General features: G+C 38.1%; 1 protein-coding gene across 3 annotated transcripts; it reads right to left on the bottom strand.

The window, feature by feature from the left end:
* Positions 1 to 1584: 1584 nt before the first annotated feature.
* Positions 1585 to 16221, bottom strand: ticrr (TopBP1-interacting, checkpoint, and replication regulator). 3 transcript variants are annotated; one of them, XM_040026385.1, is made up of 21 exons: positions 14774 to 16221; positions 13401 to 13638; positions 12853 to 13085; positions 11927 to 12161; positions 11413 to 11551; positions 11124 to 11248; positions 10747 to 10950; positions 9848 to 9993; positions 9487 to 9587; positions 9275 to 9368; positions 8844 to 8926; positions 8266 to 8496; positions 7968 to 8055; positions 7086 to 7158; positions 6619 to 6750; positions 6403 to 6493; positions 6238 to 6296; positions 5576 to 5850; positions 3298 to 5440; positions 2816 to 2944; positions 1585 to 2528 (listed from the first exon to the last, which is right to left on the bottom strand). In XM_040026385.1, the coding sequence occupies exons 1-21, from the start codon at positions 15446 to 15448 to the stop codon at positions 2416 to 2418; spliced, it is 5607 nt and encodes a 1868-aa protein (XP_039882319.1). In that variant the 5' UTR covers positions 15449 to 16221; the 3' UTR covers positions 1585 to 2415. The 3 variants fall into 3 exon arrangements, with proteins under 3 accessions (XP_039882319.1, XP_039882318.1, XP_039882317.1); XM_040026384.1 differs by having other exon boundaries at positions 1588 to 2531; positions 2816 to 2941; positions 14774 to 16218; XM_040026383.1 differs by having other exon boundaries at positions 1592 to 2531; positions 14774 to 16214.
* Positions 16222 to 16848: the final 627 nt, after the last annotated feature.

Below are 16848 nucleotides of genomic sequence, written 5' to 3' on the forward strand. Positions count from 1 at the left end.
TTAACGTTGTGTGAGTGTAAGGAAGAGGGCTCCCTTACTACATTTATTTATATTATATTATCTGTATAGCACTTTAGAGCACACCTTTCACTTTATTAAAAGCACCTTATCAAGCACTTTATTTAGCATTGCAATGTAAGCATGGATTCGCACAGTAAAACATTTGCACACAAGAAGTTTAATTATTTATTGACTATTTATTGGGAATTTTAAAATCAGTTGGTAGCCTTGTTTCAGACCCTGCACAGCTGCTCCTCGTCAAGGAATGTGGTGGTTGTCTGTGAGGAGAAAAGAATGGTGATTGAGATTGTGATTAAGGTTTACCAGTAAAGAAAACTAATGCAAATGTGTGGGTGTGAAATCTAGGAATAAAAGTGGTGCAAATAAGTGTTTGTAAGATATGATTACTCACCTTTCTTGCCTGTGTCCTCTTCAAGGTGTTTGGGCAAACGTTTCCCCAGGGGTCCAGACACCATTTAAAGGTTCCGGGAGAGACCACTGGTAAAGAGAGAGTGGTGAATCTTTTTGTGCTTGTTTTTTTTTTTTTTTTTTTTATAATATTGGGTTTGGTGTAAAATTAAAGTGTGAAATGTTTATTAATATAAAAATGTGAAATGTATTTATGTATTTATTTATTCTAATTGAGATATTGTATACTGTGGTGGAAGGTTGGGATTTGAGAATTTACCTGAGAGTGGAAGAATGGGTTAGTCTGTGACAGCTGAATATATTTAAGGCTGCCGGTTGTCATGGGAGGGTTGATATTGTACTGTGAAGAAGCTCGACGAGTAAATTGTTGTAAGGAGAGCTGTATAGCAAATGAATACTTTTTGTTCCACTACACTTGCCTTGGTCCATCTCACTGTGTTTCCAGCCGCTAAGGGCCGCCCTGTAAACACATTGATATACGCATGACGCTTCACTTTCAGCATTAAAGAAAAGCCTGGTTACACGAGACATACTGTCTTGACGTAATAGGAAAAGTAAATTGTTACTTATTAACAATAAACCGCTAAGTCAGACGTGTGACAGAGCAAGGGCCATAAAACTGAAACAGTCAAAGGGAATTCTGACCTCATTCGTTATAGTAATACTCAGAATTTTACTAGTGAAAGGGTCCAGCTTTCAAAACCACAGCCAAGACAAGAAATAGATTTTTTTTCTTTTGTAACACTCAACGTGCCAACACGGGAAATGTTTCAGGAGCAAATAAATAGTAAACCATCTGGTACACAGACCACATTTGTCCTTTCACACACGTTCATACAGCTTTGTTCTGTGCCTTAACAGCTAACACATGCACACAAATACCAATCTGTTAGATGCATCAGGGGCAGTATTTTGCACACAATTACTTTAACATGCACTAGGACCCTGAGCCACAGCTGATCAAGATAGTGGAGTGTACTTGCTACTTGTGGTAGCTATCTGAACTGCTACACAAACACAGGACAACTAAGAAGTGTGCCATTTATGGGGCTTTGCAGGAGCTAACGAAGCATTTCAATTAACAGAGGATTAAAAAAAAAAAAAATAACATTCACACCAACATATACTCCTGAGAAGATGATTACAAAATGAAGTCAATTATATAGATTTATTAGAACATTCTTCCTTACTTTTTGTACCCCCTTACTGAATGCACTCAGTTTTATGGTTTTAGAGCAGTGACCTTTGAAACTTAAGAGATAACACCAGGTTTGCTTTTATTTGCTGGCAGCTGATAAAATAATTTATTATGGTGACAGTCAAAGACAATGAAGCCTGCAGAGTAAAGTTTGGTAAGGTTTTAGTTTGTCTTACTGAATAGGTTGACTATGTCCTGCAAATACTCAAATGATAAGAAGGTACAAGACACAAAATACATATGTAGCTTCCAAATCATTAAGAAATTTATATTTATTTACAAGACTTTAGCAACTTATTTACAAACTGTTAAAATTGTTCCTTTTATTTAAAAAAAAAAGTATACAACTAATAAATACACAAGAACATATTTACAACAGCAAATTAAAAGCTCTGAATTGATTATAAAATAATTAATTACACATGTTGAACAATGATATGCAATGCAAACCTGTTTTCTAGGTTTTAGCTTCAGAAACACCCAAGTGGGTATTTTAAAATGACTAAAGGAACAGAAAAGGCAAGTTTTAAAGTCTTGGCAAAATGGCACAACTTTCAGCTCGGTTTGAAACCAAAGTCTTAACCTATCCCACAGGTTGGAAGAGAAAATGTCCAGATCAAAAGTGCCGAGAGAGCTGATTGAATGGAACATTGTTTCATGTACAAAAAAAACCATTTTCAAGTGGTGCTTTAAAGACCTGTTTCAGATCTGTCATCAAAAGGCTCAGCTTCAGAGTTAAGCATAGAATGGACAAACTTTCTGCTTTGTTGGCCACTTTCCTTTGTAACTCAGTGAATTAGTCTCTTCCTGCTGTAGGTCTTTCCTGTGTTTGAGCGCTTCTTTGGTTGGCTGAAGGGAGACAGGTCCACTCCATCAATTTCTGTCCTCTCTGATGCAGCTTCTTCTGAAAACATTATGGAAAGAATACAGTTTGCCAAATATTTTAGGAAAAGAGATGTTTTATGAGTTATGACACAATGCTTTTCTGGTCAATCCCACTTTAAATCAAATTAGGTTGCCTGTGGCTCATGAACTAAAATCCTTGAAAAGAATGAGCCGATAAAATCCTACTGAAAAGACAACAGAAGAGCCTTTACGGCATATTGAAAATGTGAGTAATGAAAATAGATGGTGCCTTGAACAATAAATACAAAAAACAAAAAGGTTTTATAACAATGTACAACTTACCTCTAAAATTTGGTGTTCTCTTACTGGCAGAACCTGTTTTGCCCTTGAACAACAATGGGGACTGGGTAAGGGCCAAAATACCACTGGCAGACACTGGCTTTCGCACCTTTGAGCTGGGAGGAGTCACTGCTGCAGAAAATGGCAAAATCAGACACTTTGTGATGGATTTCATTCATATGACTTCATGCAATCATTTAAAAAAACAAAACAGTGTGATCACTAAATTCTCTGTAATAAATAAGCAATGAAAAGAGTAAATATTCTAATTGAAATACTGAAGCTCAGGCTCATAAATCAAATGAAAGACCTTTTAAATCGCTGAAATTTGTTTATCCAATAAAACCACTAAATTACTCACTAAATAAATCATTAAATTAAACTATAAATCAGTTGCAACTCTCCATGCATAATCTCAAAAATTTAGAACACAAAACTTATATATTTAAAGCATACAATACAAAAATGTATAAACCATGGCTTACCTGATATGCCATCTTCATTTTGAGATGCCCAGCCGGTTTCGTTTTCAGCCCTGTGCGAGTCCGTGCACTCAGCCAGCTTTTCCATCCAGTACAACTCTTCCAGTGGAGAAAGAGGAGACACATCTGATCCAACTGGAGGGGATTGTTTGGAAGTCAGAGCTAATGATTTAGCTTTGTTGTCCAAAGGCTCATCAGTATCCTCAATGTCCCGCAACCTACTAACTCCAAGTTCAGCCTCCTCCAGGAGCTCCTCAAGCTGAGGCTCCCCCTTCAGGCCACGATCTTTGCCTCCTAACACACTAATCTGAGCTCTTTTCCTGCGAGGCCAGCTGTTAAGGTTTTCTGGGGTCACTTTACCAGCACTTTGAGGTGAAGGAGTCAGGGGGACAGTCTCTGCAGTTACTGGTGACAAGGCAGGATGGTGCGTAGGTGTGTAAGACTGGCAGATGTAAGTCTGGACGCTTCCACCTTTCCCGGGTGTGCCCTTGGCTGGGGTTACATGAGCACAGACAGATGGTGACATGCATCCGGGATCTCGGTATTTGGAAAATAAGGCCAAGGGGCTTTCAAACTGAGGTTTCACACCTACTACAGGGCTTTGCGCTCCTGATCGAGGACTTTCATCTGAGACAAACTCTCCTGCATTCGTGGAATCTGTGCGTTTAATTTTTAGCTTGGGAAGTCCTGATTTTTGCATTTCCAGTTCTACTTGGTAGGTAAGAGGATTTGGCGTACCTGTGCCCTTTTGGCGGCCATGTCTTGCTGAGCCTCTAGGGGTTGAAAATCGAGGTGAATCATTTCCGTATCCTAAACGAGCAGCAGCCTCCCTCTGCTGCCGATCAGGTGTCTGACGGAAGCCGTAACTCCGGCTTGGTGTGTTATGGGATGGGACACGTGGTTTAGCAGAGACAGTGTTTGACACAAAGTCTTCACTTGACAGTGAAGGCTTCCGTGTAAAGCTAATGTTCATCTTGAGACCTCCGCTAAACTCTGTTTTTACAATGGCTGCATCAACTATGTCAATGCTATCATCATCTGTGGTTCCAGAGGTACCATGAGAAGATTGCTGAGAATCGGTATGAGAACTAGCGTCACTTGCAGTGGACTGCGAGGCCTTAGTCTGCGCCTCTTCCTTTGGGTCTGACTGCAAACTCTCATTAGACTGGGACCTTAACACACGTGTAGTTGTTTTACCCCCTTGACCAGACTTTCTTCTTGTTAAGAACTTTGGTGGAGACTTTGCTGAGGCATCTGAGCTATCTGAAAGAGTGGCATCTAAAAGTGGTGAAACTTCAGGATTATATGGTGAAGCAGTGTTTGAACTTTTACCTGGAGTTCGCCCAGAACGAGTAACCATTTGGTGAGTTGGACTAGGCGTTTTATTTTGACTTGTAGTGTCCGGGTGAGTGGAAAGGTGGTGTTCTGGTGGGGGTGTGGTTTCAGCTTGAGGTTCAACCAGAACAGCATCACCTTTTCCTGGTGTTTTAAAACTGGAGTGAGGTTTTACAGAAGACCCTCGATTTTGTTCTGGAGTCAAACAGCTACTATGCGCATTTTCTGATACTCTTACTAGGTGTACCTGACACGTCTTTTCTGGGGTCTTGAAAATGTCTCTTTTAGTGTTTGTGCTTTTGACAGGACTGCTGAACTTACTGGATGTCACCAGTCTCAGAGAACTGTGAGATGTAATACTCGGTGACTGTGGCACTTTAAAATTAGCACTCTTCTCCACTATCCTACATTTCTGTGGAGAGGGAGACCACGTGACACTCTTCCTGGGAGTCCTGGAAATTGGGCTGTGGATCAGATGTAAATCAGTAGAGGTGCATCCTTCAATCAAAGCCTTGACTGGAGTCCTGAGAATACCCTTCAGAGGGCTCCTTATGGGGTTTTGCTTTGTAGGTGTCTCTGGAACAAAAGGCTTTTTGGCTGGAGATCTGAAAGGAGTGCCCCTCAGAGACATACCAAGTCCACTAGTGCTAGCTACCTCAGGACTCTCTGCAAGTGACAAAACATGTGTCCTGGTTGAAGGTGGGGTCTTGGGGGATTTAGGGGTCTGAGGAGTCCTAGGTGTTTTTGGAGTCGTGTTTGCAATACTGGCCCTCCCTCGTTTGTTGGGTGATTTTGCGGTTTTGTCTGGAGTCTAAAAAGATCAAAAATACGTTTTAGAATTTGCTCTCAGATCACATGAACACACTTGAAAAAAGATGATCTTTAGTAATCATATCAAATTGCAGCACATTAGGATGACACACTGATTATTAAATTGAGAAGTTACCTCAAAGACGCTTGAGTCTGTGGATAACCGTGACCTGCTGGGCCTGGTTGCACCTGACTGGTTAGAATGACTGGGAGACTCAGCAGCTCCAAAAAGAAGACGCATGGGAGACCGAACTGTTTTTACATTAACCCCACATATTTTGCCATCACTCAGACTAAGCTGGGATGCAGAGAGAGCCTGGTCCAGGTTGCGGGAACGAGGCTGAGAACTTGAATAGAAAGTGCTTGAGTGTCTTCGAGCGAACTTCTTTATTCTTGGGCTCCTTCTTAGATCTAACACAGAACCAAAGGACAAAGATGTATTGAGTTTATGGTATATATGGAAAGTGTGAGTTGTGTAAAATTACAATCTTATGAAAATATCCAAAGCAGCAAAACGATACAAAACAGACTGTCTAATTGATACACACAAAATTATTGTGGATCTTTGAAGTTATTTCTGTTAAATTAAATATTCAAATATACATGTAAATATTTTTTACTCAGAATTCCTGCTGTCTTTAATCAAGAAAAGAACCAGGTATAAAGAAAAAGCACAAGGTGAATTGTATATATAAAACTGACTTAGTTTACATACATATACAATTATAAATCATGCATTTGTGTAAATGTTATTTAAGTAGAAAAACAAAACAACAACAACTTGGTATTAGCAAATACCTTCTGAAGGTTTCACTGGTGATTCTTCCACAATGCACTCCTCAGTTAGGACAGGTTTTCTTCACAAAAAATAAATAACCTGAGTTACTACGTACTTCAGGTCTGATTAAATTTAAAATAAAGGTATGGCAAATAAAAATATTAATTGCATTAACAGAAACATACCTTCCAATTTTCTGCCTGTGTAATAGACGACTAGACACTTGCTTGTGGAGGGGAGTCTCACACACTTTTTTGGTAAGAAGCCTGTGCCTCTCTGAACACAAAAAAATATTTGGAAAACATTAAAGTAGTTTAAAAATAGGAATAACTGTGACAGGAAGTCATGGACAATTATTACATTACGTATTTAAATTAATCTATAACAGTGCATTCTTCTACCTTCAGGTTCATGGGATCGCTTGCGTTTCACTCCTTCCACAGCAGACACAGAGCGGCTCCTTTGTAGCTTGGCTTTCTTTGAAGGGGAAACAATCTCTTGGTTGAAGAGGTTTCTTCTAACCTTGGTCACCTCTGAGAATTAGCACAATCTAGGTGTTTAACACTCATCTCTTTTTTTTAATGTCAAGAGGTATTAGAGTGTGCATGAAACAATACATGTAACCAGGCTAATTTACACCAAGGAGCCCTGCTCTCAAAAACTGATCTAGATTTAACACTGTCTGTGGAGCTGGATTTAAGAAATAAGTGCATAAAGTTAAAGTTTTTAGAACATGTTTAGCACCATATTGTGTCTGTACTCAATGTGATGCCACTGGGTTGGTTGGTTAACATGTGATCTGGAAATAGTTTTGAGGGTGGAATAGGCAAGTTATACGTGATCAAGAAAGATGTAACAAAGGACATACCTTGTGTTTCTTGTTTTGCGGGATGTGGTTCCTCAACCGGTTTATCCAAAGTTACACGACCCTTTGATTTCGACTAAAAAAAAAAAAAAAAAAAAAGCAGAAATCAGGTGGATGAGATAAAGAAAATTATGAGCAAATTACACCACCATTGTTTCATTGTTTATAGTGGGTGGCTATCTTCACCAAAAATACAGTTTAACAAATCAGACAGTCCAAGTAACATCTACAACATTTCTCTCAATGGCCATAAGGCTGGGTGATAAAATGATAAAGATAGTTTTCCTCAATTGAAATACAAGACGTAGTCAATATAAAGTGGAGAGAACTCGACACGAAACACGACAATCCAATGACTTAAACAGCAGTGCGCCAAACCATTCATGTGGCTAGAATGCAATTAATCATGTCGGGTTGGTGGACAAAGCATAGGTGGAAACAGCAGCACATGTGCTTGGGATACTGCAGCTAAAAACAGCTGTACATTAGGAGTGTGAGCGAGATAAAATAACTGACAACAAAAAACCCTAATGAAAACTCGACCATGAGCGAACATGACACCCAAAAGGACATGGGTGTCATGCTCAAAAGATGAGGACTTTGTTCAAGAAAAGGCTCAGATTAATTCAGCAGTGTGAATTTTTTTTTTTTTTTTTTTTTAATTTTGGCTATTTAAAGTCCAACAAAGAAGCAGAGTAGCACACACTGCTAACTGCATGAAAAGCATGTTTCCACAAAGGCATGGATTAAAATGAATCAAAAAATTATTGGGATTTTTTCTATTTCAGACAGGCCAACTCTGCAATTAGAGAGGTTCAGACAGTTACTTCAGAAAGTTGATCAAGGTTTTATATTAAGTAGAGACAGCAGAAGTGTTTATCTTACAGCTCTTGTAGGCTTTTTGGGGATCTCTATTTGCCGAAGACTCTGTGATGATTCTGTCATGCTGCGATGGCGAGTCAGCATCCCACTCCTAACAAACAAACAAAAACAAAACCCCCATTACATTCTGTGCATACTTCTGGGCACTTTAAAAATACTTGATTATGATTCCAGTCCAGTGAAATGAAAACAAAATATTTCACTCAAATGCCACTTCTTATTGTAGCATCTAAGATTATTTGTAATTTAAAGTCCTCCCAGATTGTCTATAATAGAAGAGTCTTTTAAACGTCCTCCTCACCTCTTTTTGTTGCCTGAGCGGTTCCGCAGGTCCTGTAGTCCATCTTTGTCATCTGAAACCAGGCACTGTGCAGACAGGGGAAGTGAAGAGGCTGAAGGAGAAATGCTGTCCTTGGCTACCGAGTCATCACTGAAGAAGTCTGGAGGCAAGACTGCCAGCAAAACTTCAGGGAGCTGTGTGCCCAGACTGTGGTAGATTTCTGCAAGCACTCTGGGGATTGCGGTCAGGAACCTGGCACAATCCAAAAACACTATTGTTAGATTCTTACAACTGCAAGTGAGAAACTGGCTCATTTGAAATCATACAAAAAACAAACAAATCCCAAAACAAAACATGTTTTGTGTGATGCAGTAAGCCAACCTTGGCTTAGCTTTTTTTGCGTAAAAGTGTAATCATTAAATATGCCTACAAAATTACAGAAATTCAATTCATCTGAGGCACTTTTATTTATGACTTTATTCTTGACTTAAACAAAAGTTATTAATGCTGCTTTGTCTTTCAGCAGGAAAAATAGTTGTATTGCTTATTCTTATTTTCTTTTGAAAATACAATAAAAAAAATTATTTCTGAAGCCTTACCCTGGCATGACCTCATCTTGAAGGAACCTCGTTAGGAAAACTGGGTCTCTGGTCAGGGAGATTATTCGAAGCATTTCAGCCACCTGAAGCACAGGGATTGTATTTTACATGAATTAAAGTTAAATTTCACTCAATTTGAAGTGACTGACAAAAAGTGTATCAAAAGACAGAACATTTCAATATAACTGGAAATACTGTTTTATATTCAGATTACTGCCACAATTAATGGCACATACTGTGTTAGTCCTACAGCTCGAACAATAGTCACCTTTAAATAAAGAGCTTTTTTTTAAAAATCATCATGATGGTAGAAGGTATTGCTCTGCTTGAAAAAAAAAAATCATATACATTGTAGTCACAGCCTTTTCCATGTTTGTATTAATTACAAAGGAGACCTCACTGCATAAAAGTCTAAGCCATGATCATCTTACCTCCTCTGCCATCTGATCAACATCCAGTGAGTCTGACTGCTCTGTGGAGAAAAGTCTGCACAGCTCCAGCCTTAGCACCACTTGCAGCTGGCACCTAGAATAAACAGCCTGTGTTACTGACAGCTAAATATTAATGACTTGAACAGAAACTTTATTATTCAGACAGATGGAGACACAGGTTGTCCCCAAGGTAAAACTTGGAAACCACTCACTCCCTGACTTTACTATCAACATCAGCAGCCGTTCCATAGAGTTGTCTGATTGACTTGCTGGTCTTGAGGAGATGCTGTTGAACAAGGAAGGAGGTCTTTGCCTAAAAAGAAAACATAGAACTTAATAATCACAGTTCAGATCCCCCACTGGCCTAGTTTATGCATTATATTTCCATGATATTTCAAAGATTCTTCCATCTTCTATCAGCATTTTGCATTCTTCGACCTAAAGTGAACATGTTGCATATTGTAATGAAGTTTTCATCAGGTGATTTAACCAAAATATAGCATTTATTTTACTGAAATCAAAATGTAAGTTTTTCTGTATCTATTATTCATTTAGAAGCATCGTCTGTCTCACCTCCCAATCTGATTCTGCTGCAAGGAAGGCCTTTACAGAAGAAACAAGCTGCTGAACACCCATAAAGACAGACTCCTCTCTCTCTGCCATAAACTTCTCATAACTGGACTTCAGATGGGACAGCAGTTCTGACTCACTTTTAAAACCTAGGAGAAGGGAGAAGATACATTACTTGACTATTCGAAGTAAGAAAAAAAATCATCATAAAGTGTTTCATAATAAGACTAAAAAGAAAAATGAAAAATCGGTCCAAATTAAAAGCCAAAAATCAGTTCTTAAGTCATTACGGAGGGAGTTAAAAAATTTAGGAACTCCAATCTCAAAAGCACAATCTCTTCATCTGGTAAAGATATAAGAACTTTTCATTTGTGCATATTTAATCTACTGGCGCACTAGGAGCAAAGTGGGATTCAGTGTCTCCCTCAAGGACAAAGATACTTATTATAAGATCACTTATTTTCCTGAAATGAAGCAAATACTACAAGCAGTATTGGGCCTTGGATGAGGAAAACCAGTGATCAGACATAATCAAGAAACACTCACTAAAAAGTTCTGTCTCAGAGAGCTCCAATATACAGTGACCTACAGTTTAAAAAAAAAACAAAAAACAACAACTGCTGAGATCTAATAGTCTCAATAAAAAAAATATTGTCGCATTACCCGGAAAATGATGCTAGCTTAGGTTTTATCTTAAAAATAAAAGAGAAACAGTATTTTCATAAGCTTTCATAAAGCTTTGTAACACAAGCAAGTAGGTAGTAAAGTAAGTAGTTCAACTGACATTTTGGGAAATGTATACATTTTCTTTCTTGCAGAGACAATTTCATACAACAAACTCAATAAAAGTGAACATTGGAGTCGAAGAGTATAGTAAGGTTTAACAGAAAAGGTGCACGTACTGATCACATTTGCTACTCCAGGTTTGTTCCTGTCACTTGACCGTCTCTTCCCTGTTCTGTCTGCTTCCCTACCCTCAGTTCCAAGCTGCTCAGACTCAGCCTGGTTCTTTTGGGCTTTTACATTCAAGCGTGCCACATTTAGCATCTGCAAGGAACGACTCATGGTCTTCATCTTCTGTTTCACTGGTGTGCGGTGGGCGCCACCTATAGAAATCGACAAGAAATTATTTAGGAAAAAAAAAATCTGACGTTCATGACTATGTATGAGAAAAACATTAAAATGATATTAGTGGATAATCTTAAAATTTGAGTTTTATGATTATCCACAGTTTGTGATCTTCACAAAAAAAGGAAAAAAAATTAAGATATTCGCTTACATTTCTTTCCCCTCTTTTCTGAGTCCTGGGATGATTGGTATATTTCAGCCAGACCACTAAGGAGTTCCTGCTGCAGTGCAGGTAAGTTCTCATCTTCTCTCTCCTCCGGTACTGCATGTAGCAACCTGTTCAACAGTGTGAGGAGGACATTATAACCAAAGGCTTATAGGCTTTTTATTATTCTATGTTGAAATATTATACAAAAGCTACACTATTTAATAACTTGATACATAGATAAGCTCTTCAAAAGCGCTATAACAGAAAATATGAGATTTTTGAGTTCTTGTACCTCATGGACTCCATTAAATGAGAGCTCACTCCAGAATAGTCTGACTGAGAGAACCAAGTCTCCAACATGTTTGTTGCTGGTGGACTGTGGCTGAATTCCTGCTGAGCCCACTCAGGAATGGGATTCTCCTTTAACTGGTCTTAGAAATAAACAATCACAACAATGTCAACAACCTAAAAATGCAGATACTGAAAATAACATTTCCAATATTTGACAGATAAGATAAACAAGATTAAAATTAGATTGATATAGAACTTGATTTTGATCTTTTCTTAAAAATATTATTAGTTTAAAAGTATTAAGATGGTCAATTGTACACCCATTAACCCATAATGATGAAATTAATGGATTGTGGATTTACTTTCTTTTTGCATTTATTAATACATTTACAGACAGTTTCAAAAATATATATTTCAAAGATATTTTACAGTTAAAACATCATGTAATACTCTCTTGAAAAAACACTAAATAAATGAGTGGACATGATATCAAACAGCCTTGATCCTATTCCTACCATTAACACTATCACCATCCTGCTTCATGATGTCATACACTACTCCCAGAACACTGTTCACAATGTCTGGAAGGTCAGCAGAGGTTTCAGACAAGGCAGGGGTAATGACTTCAGTGGTCAGTCGCTGGTTAGACTGCACAATTACAGGCTGGAGAATGGAGAGCAGAGCTGTAGAGTATGATAGTGGAGAGAGCACAGCCGAGCACAGAAGCCCATTGTCATTCACCTCAGCAAGCTGGGGTAACAAGAAGACCGAGAGAGAAAAACAAAAAGAAGAAGAAAATAAGCAGATCAATAAATGCATACAGTACAGTATAGAGTATAAGACAGTACAAGATGAAGTTTCAGCTTTTTACAATTGCACTTGGACAACATTTTCAATAACAACAATTCTAAGCTTTCTGATCAGCTTCTGATCAGGTTTATCATGTGGCAACCTCAATGAAAAACATATGTCTTTTGGAAATCAGACACATTCTACCTGCATAGTGAAATGCAGTGGGCAACAGTAGATCTTAAGGGAACTTATTGGCAGCTTAATATTACCTGGTTATTTATTGTGACCAAGTACATATATTTTGTATTAATTCATTAAACAAAGCATAGGTTCGGGTCCTTTTATACACATACATGTGTTCACAAGCAGGTCAGCATGCAAAGTCTTGCTACAGCCACAAAAACAATCTCATTCTGTGGAAACCACAGATTTTGCAATGCAAAAATGACAGTCCAAACCTATCCATCTAAACCAACCTTTACTCAAAAGCTCTGAAAGGCTGAATCTGGATTATAGTGTTGGTGTTTTCATCTGCACAACTTTACACAATCAGAATCAGCACGGCAAAAGAAAAAAAAAAACAAAAAACTGAGAAATTTTTTTTTTTTACAAATTGTGTAAAACAGAACCATTGTGTTTCGAGTCTCACCACGTGCAGAGCATGAGTAGATAGATCCATTAAGAGATGCTGGAAGGCAGCAGCTCCCTGGTCACCACTACTGGAACCATGAATCACCCACGACTCTGTGGAGGTCTGCATCAGTGATGAAGCATCCCAGCCTTTCAGAACTTCTTTTAAGGACATTTTGACAGATTCTGGGAGAAGCTTCTGTCTTCGAGTCACTGGCTCCATCATGACACCACAGCTCTGTGTCACTTCACCTGGTTTAGTGAAAAATATCACAAGTGAATTTTTGCAGGCTATTCTCAGCTTTGAAATTAAGCATGTTAAAGATAAACTCCTTTTAGCTCACATCAGTTGCCACATTATTTGAAGCATGTTAAGACGCCTTTAAAATAATTAATTGCTTGTTTTGCCGTAAGAATTGCAACTACTTTTACATCATCTGGATGTAGATATGCTTATACCCAATGTTTAATTCAAGCACAAAAACAATGTGCTTCTGCACAGAGGGATATTTGGTAATAATCATGAATGCTTTTAGTTTGTTGAAGAGATCTCCTCTGGCTACTAACCTTGCTGCCACTGCAGGACACCTCCTATAACAGGAAAAGCCAGGCGGTAGTGTTGTTCAGAAGACAACAGGTATCCAATGCTGGACTTGAATGCAAAAGACTCCCTCATGAATCCTGAGTTGGGCTGTTGAGCGCTACAAAGGTTCAGCAGTGCAACCACAGGGATTATTCTGCCATCCATCTGAGCTAGGACCTCAGACAGCTTGTCACAGCCAAAATAGTCCTCACACCTCATAACCTGCAATAACACACATAGTTACAGACAGGTGTCAAAGCAGATGTTCAATTAATGAATAATTAAGCCCGATAAACAATTTAATACTAACACTGCATCCTAAGCATAATCTTTTTTCATTCCCATCCATGTCATGTGCTCATATGCATTAGTCAATGAAGTTGTGGTCACAGCACTTAAGCATCAGACTAACTTTAGAGAATAGGAGTGAGTAGAAACAGAATAACTAATCTCAAAACCACTAACATCACAACAAACAAAGCTGTTTCTGTGGAGTTTGGATCACAATCTGTCTAAAGGTGCAGTGATGGCATTTTCCATGATGGAAAAAAAATGTCTATGTGTGATAAGTTCACTCAGAAAAAGATATATATAAAAAGAGAAAAGACAGAAGAGGAAGATGAGACATTATTTTCAAATAGAAGAACTGCTAACCAAGTAATATTTGATCAGCTGAAAATGTAAATCTCATGGGCTATGTTATAACTCAAATAGTTGTTTTGTTAAATCAGACATCGGAGGTGTGCAAAATTATGTAAGTGAGTTGTGAATATCCTTGTGTGGGTATAATTTTTTTATGAAAATTCTAGGGACTTTAGTACATGCTAAACCAGTCAGTTTGCAGTACTGTGCTACACTTTACAGTAATGTACTACATTAGACTGGTGAAGAGCAGACACTACTAGGTTAGATCCATGGTATTAATCATCAGTTTAAATTTAGGTTGATGATAGTTAAGATAATTGAACATTTATGCTAGCTTTATGTATGTTGATTAATTGATTATATAGTATTCTGTAGTTCAAAATACTTCGTAAAATTGCATTTTCTACTACATAAATTGTTTGCAAGGGATCTTTTTGTAGAATTATTATCAAGTAGATTGTTTTCTGGTCTCAAAAGTACTACTAACATAAAATCATACAGTCTGCACTATGAGCCCTGAAATTTATTGTTAGTATGTCTAACTTGTAGATTATAACATTTACATTATTGTTATTAAACTTGAGGTATGACATCTGTATACTCAAAACATTGTCACTTTGCTGGTAGCAGTGTATTAACTGTAGCAAATATTGTCAGATGCGGATACTAGACAGTGGTTTGGTTATGCTCTTTTGAACACTACTGTACTCACCTGGACGTGTGATCTACAGTCAATCCAGTGGAGGACAACTTGTCTCTGAACCAGCATATCCTGAAGTCCTTTGGCTATAACGTGGTCTGTCACATCTGTAGGAAGGCTATTGTCTCTCAAAGACAGGTAGTCCACGAGCTGCGCCCTTGAAAGTGGACACCGCGAGACAATAAACACCACATTCCTCTCGTTAGTTAAAATGTCATCTTCATGAGACACACTGGGTTTTCCTCCACGACTCGACTTCCTGGGCCTTAAGGACAGTTTAGTAGGAGAGGTGATGTCTGGTCTGTCCCACTGGAAGTCCAATAGGGTTTCTTTAAGTGCATTTTGAACCGAAACCGAGTGATTTGATCGTTGTTTCTGTTGAGATGGGCACGCTTTCTCCTTCACATCAAATTTGGCTTCAAACTCTTGCTCAAAGTCCTCAAATATTTTGTGCCGAAGCTCCTTGAAATCAGATACTCTTGATATGAGACTGGCGTTGCGGGCAGTCTTGGAGTCAAAGAACTTGTAACCCCATCGCACTTTCTCAAATCCATATTTGTAGCCGAAATGTAAGAGAATGTTTAATATTCCTCGTTTCACGAAATGACCCCTGACATCCATTTGATCGCCCGAATCGTGATCTCCATAATCCACATCGATAACAAAAACCAAATTATGTAAAGCCATACCGTGAACTGCAGACGCAGAGTGCCCACAGATCCCCAAATTCAGCGTTAGGCTGTATTAATCAAATGTAATAAATGCAGACGTCAACGACCTTAACTAAAGGAAGTTGACGTTAACTAACGTTATGTTTCTGTGCTAACCTCATTCCGCTAGCTAACTATGATAACGCTTGCTGAAACGACTCACATTAATGTTAAGTAAAAATCAGCTTCAGTATGCCATACAAGTTTATCGCTCGGATAAGGCATAAAAGCAACACACTTATCGTATTTACAGGTTTTTAAAAGTGCTTAAAGTATCAATATAATGTAACCCGCAAACCCAAACTCCATATTCGCCATTTTCTCGTAGCCCCTTAACCGTTCGCGCTCCTTGAATGAAACGCCTCCCCTTAATTTTGATTGGTTAAGCCTACGACAACACAATTGTCATTGGTCCAAAGTGAAGCTTAAAACGCGTCAAAAGTCTCATTTAACTATTCATTGGTCAATATTTTCCATCACTCACATCTGAACTGTACTTCATGAAGTGTGACGCAAGAAAAGGCAGGAATAAATGATTGATAGGCGACGCTTGTATTTAACTTTTAAATCTGCTCCTGCTAACGCGTCACAAATCTCCAAGGATGCATCAGGGAAATTCAATACTTGAACTGGCTCTCTATAAACACAGGCACAGTGCAAACGTTAACAGCTCTGTCTTTTTATCAAAACTGTTGTATACAGAAACAAAGTTCAACCGAAGCATACCAACAATGTAGATTGCCATCACCAGTGTGTGAATGGGTGCGTGAATGGGTGGATGACTGAATGTGTAAAGCGCTTTGGGGTCCTTAGGGACTAGTAAAGCGCTATACAAATACAGGCCATTTACCATGTGCTTTCATACACATACATCTACTACTACTAATAATAATAGTCACATGAATAATCACATAAAACTCATCCACATATGACTGTTACAACCCATCATATCTACAACAAGAACAAATCAAGAAAAGTTAATCAAACTAACCCGTTATCATTATCATTATGATCGTATTTGCATTATGATCATTACGATCATACAATCAAACTTAATTCATATATTGCCAAAAAGGACTCCAGGACTCTTCATATTGACATTTACAGTTAGCCTAATAGATTGAATGCTCTTAATATGAATAACTAAAACAAAAATAATGCAATCCTTTCCTACATGTTGGATGTAATAGAAGGTTTTAAAAAAGTTTTTGAGAAGAATTCCCAAGAATAGAATTTTAAATTTCTTCATTACAAATAATTTATTTAAAACTGTCAGTTTATTATTCAAATGCTAAATTCCATTGTATTCTGGATTATAATTACAATGTAACAGGACTATGGCAGGAAATCAGAATGTTATGGTAACCAGTGTTGCTT

This window comes from Simochromis diagramma, unplaced genomic scaffold, assembly GCF_900408965.1.
Source record: "Simochromis diagramma unplaced genomic scaffold, fSimDia1.1 OVJJ01000293.1, whole genome shotgun sequence".
Classification (NCBI taxonomy): Eukaryota; Metazoa; Chordata; class Actinopteri; order Cichliformes; family Cichlidae; genus Simochromis; species Simochromis diagramma.